Source organism: Solanum lycopersicum, chromosome 3 (genome assembly GCF_036512215.1).
Source record: "Solanum lycopersicum chromosome 3, SLM_r2.1".
NCBI lineage: Eukaryota > Viridiplantae > Streptophyta > Magnoliopsida > Solanales > Solanaceae > Solanum > Solanum lycopersicum.
Genome location: NC_090802.1, coordinates 7,180,127 through 7,186,126, shown reverse-complemented (window position 1 = coordinate 7,186,126; position 6,000 = coordinate 7,180,127). Strand labels below are relative to the sequence as shown.

The 6,000-nt window shown below is 29.1% G+C and overlaps 1 protein-coding gene across 1 annotated transcript; it reads right to left on the bottom strand.

Moving 5' to 3' along the window:
- Positions 1-4,849: 4,849 nt before the first annotated feature.
- On the bottom strand, positions 4,850-5,729 carry LOC101252058 (uncharacterized). Its single transcript, XM_004234571.1, has 2 exons — positions 5,223-5,729; positions 4,850-5,116 (listed from the first exon to the last, which is right to left on the bottom strand). Exons 1-2 carry the CDS (start codon positions 5,727-5,729, stop codon positions 4,850-4,852), a joined length of 774 nt encoding a protein of 257 aa, XP_004234619.1.
- Positions 5,730-6,000: the final 271 nt, after the last annotated feature.

Genomic DNA, 6,000 nt, shown 5'->3' with positions numbered 1-6,000 from the left:
ATTCTCCTGTCACTAAAGCTCGTTTGGCTGAAGCTTTTAAAGCAAAGGTATGGGGTGACAATCAGGAAGATGCATACAAGTTTGGGAGTCTATATTATATACATGAGTTTATCATGTCCGCAGAACCTACTACAACAACAATAGATAGATTGGACTTTGATCTGCTTGAAACAGGTAGATTTATGAATTATCCGTGGGGTTGGAAGACTTTTAATGAACTTGCTAAATCCATAAACAACAAGATAAAGCCATGTGGACAGTACTACAGAATTCAGGGCTTTCCACTTCCAATGCAAGTTTGGTTCTATGAATGTTGCTCGTATGTTGATGATAAGATTGTTGTCAAGGTTTATAGTCACATTCCTCGGATTATCAATTGGGTGACTAAGAACGACCATCCTCGATTTGATTATTTCATGAAAATAATTTTTAATGATGCAGATAATCCGGTATGCATTTACTTAATACAATTTGTAAATTATTGAAGTTATTATACATTTACTTACTACAATTTGCATATTACATTTTTATTATATTGACTTATAATTTTTCATGATTATGCAGATTAAGTTCAAAAATATTGAACCAACAGCGATGGAAATTAAAATCCTCCAACTTCCACCATCGACAGACCAATCAATTTCTTAGGGCCTGCAGACTGATCACAATAAAGTTACAGATCCAGATGATGATTTCCAAAATCCGCCCAGTATAACAAGCAGAAAAGGAAAAGAAAAAATTATTGAATGTTCTTCACCTATTAGGAAAAAGAAAAAGCAATCTGTTACAGTCATCTCCATCAACAAATTTTCAAAAAAGGCAATTAAGACATACACACGAAGATCAATGGCACGCAAAGCCACACGATCACAGTCCATCAATATCAACAGTGTTGAGAAACACAGTGATGCAGGTACGTCACACAACAATAAACATGGAGAGCAGAAAAGTGTACAAGACAGAACACAAATGGGGCAAATCAAGAAGTCAACAAGCATTACAATTTCGTGTGATGAATTTGAAGCATTCAAAAAATCGGTAATCAAATATACAATTCAAATATATGTTAGTTGCAAAGATTATATACAAGTATTAATAAAATATGCACCTTTTTCACATAGGTCAAGGAAGAGTTCGCTAATTTGAGAAAAATACTTGAAGACAAATACAAAACAGTGTTGGATGCCATGAATTCCAAGGTATCACATGAATAAATTTTTTGTTTTAATTTTTTATATACAATATAATATATACTAATGAATAGAGTTGTATAATTATTTTTCAGGTTAACGTCATTGATGATGATCAAGAATCACCCATCGGAGATTTTCATCATCAGCCCACATACACTCCACATGAACCCCAAAGTCAATCTGCAAATTTGACAGAACAAGAGGTATTATTTTGCAATATTAATACATTAATTCAGTTTATACACATATTGAAATGAAATAAAATGTATATAAGTAAATTCAAGATTTTTTATTTTTTAGGTTTTAAATAATTAAGAACTATATACTAGTATAGCTCAAATTAGTATAAATCTACATATTACTTATTTTTATACAGAATATACTACAACATATTTTCTTATATTGTTTACATTTTTTTCAGGGTACATTTGAAGATGTCATGCAAGAAATGCATATCACTCGTGTTCATCAGCCAAATACCAAGAAAAAAAATCGATAGATCATCCAAGTGCATTAAAAGATCATGAGGTATCCGTAAATGATTATATACATTTAAAAATTTATTATAATGGTTTATAATCAATTTGTTAGATATTTAAGTTATTATTTTCTGTTTAAGCTGGGAGATAACTTTGAAAGAACTAAACTCGAATTCTGCACTGTTGGATCAAGTTGTTTTGGGTGATAATTTGAATGATCTAAGTGCTACTGCCTCACAAGATAAATTAGTGTTGTATGCTACTGTGGATGCCCAGCAAAATGCCCAAAGGGAAACTGAAAGTAGCTCAAACAGTCGGGTAATATATAACATATACAATGCTGCATCTCATGAGCGTATTGCAGAAGCAGATGAGTCTATTATGATTGCAGCGCCTATACAAATGGTATACATGCCTGATTCAAATCAGGAAACAGTTGTAACTGAATCAACTCTGTTTTTCTAAATGATTGGAATGCATATTATGGAATAAAATGTGACCTTTCTAAGGAAGTGTTAGACGAGATGATTATTGATTACTTTAATGGATACAAGATGCTAGCGTATGCACCATGGCACACAGTCGATGATGTATTAATCCTAGTTAACTTAGAAGGCAAGTTACATTGGATTCTGATTGTCATATCTTTCAATGATCGATGCATCAAGGTGTATGACTCAATCAACAATTCTCTTCACCACTCATTTATTGTCAATCACATCAAGAAGTATGCACAGCTTATACCAATGTATCTTGTAAAGTCTGATTTCTATCTGAAGAAAGGTTTGGATATTGCAAGCCACCATCGATATCAAGGTCATACCGTATATGATTCCTTCAAAATTGTATATGTGGAAGACCTTCCCCAACAACCAGCTGCTAGTTTGTAAGTTCAAAATTCAATAAATTTATATTTTATTGAACATAGTTACACTTTAAGTAGTATAATAACATTTGAACTTTTTTTTCGTATAATTTTTTTAGGGACTGTGGAGTGTATGTTGCGTCATACGCGGACTTTTTGAGTGAGAGGAAAGACATTCCAGCAGATTTAGACCCAGAAGAAATTCGCCTTAGATACGGTGCATTGTTGTGGAATTACGGCAATCAAAAGATACAAGCCGGAGCTGTCAGTGATAGTGAAGCGCCTTTAAAACCCGTCAGGAATCGCACAGAAAACAACAGTATTGAAAGGATTACAATTCAGTAGTTTTATACCTTAGTTGTAGCATGGTTTTGGTTTTTAGTTGACAGTTTAAATATTAGTTTTAGATTAACAATTTTAAGATAACTTTTGTTTTAATTAACTCGTAATATCATTTTGCTTGTTTTGAACTATCATATTAGTGTTATAAAAATATATGACACTATCTTTTTGTGTTATTTTGTATAACGTATTATATAAATAAATATATACATATACAATTTAATTGTATAAAAACTACTTTTAAAACTAAGTGTCTTACATATATATATATATATATATATATATATATATATACACACACACACACAGAGTTTTCAATACAAGTTAATGCAATTACTATATTTTAGGCTAATAATGTTTTATATTTTTTTATAAGATCTTGTTGTTTACTGTTGAACATTTTATCATGTTGAGTATATATATACAAATTGCATTTACGAATTTGTATAACAAAGATATATGTTGTTCAAATTATTAATTGTGTATATTTTATACTCACACTCATTTCATTGTATAAGGTATATATTATATATTAGTGTTATTTTGTATAACGTATTATATAAATAAATACATACATATACATTTTAATTGAATTATTTATATACATATACAATCTAATTGAATACATATATATATATATACAATCTAAATATGCATATACAATCTTATTGAATAAATATATACATATACAAATTGCATTTACGAATTTGTATAACAAAAATATGTTGTTCAGGTTTTTTGTTGTATATAGTATATACTAGCACTTATTAATTGTATATGCATATACAATATAATTGAATAAATATATACATATACAATCTAAATGAATAAAAATTCGTTTTGAAACTCAACGTTTTTATTTCTTACATATGTATATGCACATTTTTTATACAAATTAATGAAATTATTATAATTTAGGATAATAAAGTTTTATTTTTATAAGATCACTTGTTTAGTGTTGAACATTTTATCATGTTGCGTATATATATACAAAATTTAATTTACGAATTTGAATAACAAATATATATGTTGTTCATTGTATAAGATATATACTATATATTAGTGTTATTTTGTATAACATAGTATATAAATAAATACATACATAAACATTTTAATTGAATTATTGTATACATATATATATACAATCTAATTGAATACATATATACATATACAATCTAAATATGCATATACAATCTTATTGAATAAATATATGCATATACAAATTGCATTTACGAATTTGTATAACAAAAGATATATGTTGTTCAGGTTTTTCGCTGTATATAGTATATACTAGCACTTATTAATTGTATATGCATCTACAATATAATTGAATAAATATATACATATACAATCTAAATGAATAAAAATTCTTTTTAAAACTCAACGTTTTTTATCCTTACATATGTAAATGCACATTTTTTTATACAAATTAATGAAATTATTATAATTTAGGATAATAAAGTTTTATTTTTATAAGATCTACTTGTTTAGTGTTGAGCATTTTATCATGTTGCGTATATATATACAAATTTAATTTACGAATTTGTATAACAAATATATATGTTGTTCAAATTAATCATTGTATATAGTATATGCTAAAACTTATTGAGTATAATAGTTACTTTTGTAGGTCATACAACACACACATTAATGTACAACACATAACAAAATTACGACGTACTTTAAGTAATATAAGTATCCAAAAACAAAGATTTCAATTAAGTCATAATGCATATAGTTTCAATTCAAATTTAATTAGGAAAAAATAATCAGCCTTAAACATCTTTTGGCTTATTCCTACACGAACGCCTATTGTGACCTGCCATTCCACATGTGCTACATGTATTTTTCCCCTTAATCCTCGATAACTCTCTTGCTGTTTTTTTTCGAGGCTTACCCTTTGGTCTGCCAGGAGGTCGTTTAAATTTTGGAGGTAATACGTCATCAGCAATAACGCTATCCGAAATCAACTATGCCTTTACATTCGGTAAAGGATGTATAGGCATATTATATGTCTTCAACATTGTCTTTGGTTTGTATAAATCTGAGCAATATTCATCTGGTGGTAGACTCTTCCATTTCAATACAGCCCAAGCATGTTCACAAGGCCAAGCATGTTCACAAGGTATTTCCTCGTACTGAAATCTTCCACAGGTGCAAGTTTTTTCTTTTAGACAGACTACAAAATATCTCCCATCATCATTAACATTGTGCACATATTTCGTTGACGGTACAACCTGCTCATTTATAAATACAATTAAATGAAATGTTGTTCATACTAATATATAATATACAATTAAATTTTTACACGTTTCTAAATATATAATTATTCTTAAATAATACCGTCATTCTTGTGCTCAATGCTTCATTGTCTGCTAGTATGTCATGATATTTTCCAATCAATGATGTGAATGTGCAGGTTGCCTCCTTCTTGTAGTCATGATTCCACCTTCCAAATAATAGCCTTACATCTTCGAGAAATTCAAAAATAGGCAATTCTCTCGCTGAAACAAGTGCTGCATTTATACTCTCAGCAATATTTGATGTCATGTGCCATCCTCTATGTACTTGTGCATAACAAAGAGCCCATTTTTCATATCCAGCTAAATCCAAATACTCTTTCACTCTTATATCTTCTTTTTCTACAGTATCCATTAACATATCAAATTCATTCTTTGTGCAAGCTTTTGCCATTGTATAGAATACACCAGATAACTTCTCATGAGATTTTCTAAACTTTTTCTGAACGTTATTCCATAAATGCCACATACAAGCATAGTGTGGTACATTACTGTATACATCTGTAACAACCTTTATAATGTTCTCATTTCTATCAGACACAACACACATGTTACTCCTCTCACCGTATGCTTCTTTAAGTTGCTCAAAAAATCAAGTCCACGCAACATCATTTTTTGAATCAATAATACCATACGCAAGTGGAAATATATGTCCTACAATAATATCAAAATCATATATTAAATGTACATATACAACAGATTCACGTATATACATATACATTATTACATATATATATATATATATATATATATACCTGCGCCATCTGTCGTGCATGCTGCAACAAATGTCCCATTATATGGACCTCGCAAATGACTACCAT

What these genes read in the sequence shown, in the direction of transcription:
- LOC101252058 (XM_004234571.1), bottom strand. Translation starts at nt 5,729, where the DNA reads ATGTGTGTTGTGTCTGATAGAAATGAGAACATTATAAAGGTTGTTACA. An exon ending in CATTGAGCACAAGAATGACG is followed by an intron (nt 5,117 to 5,222) that starts GTATTATTTAAG and finishes ATAAATGAGCAG; the next exon opens with GTTGTACCGTCAACGAAATA.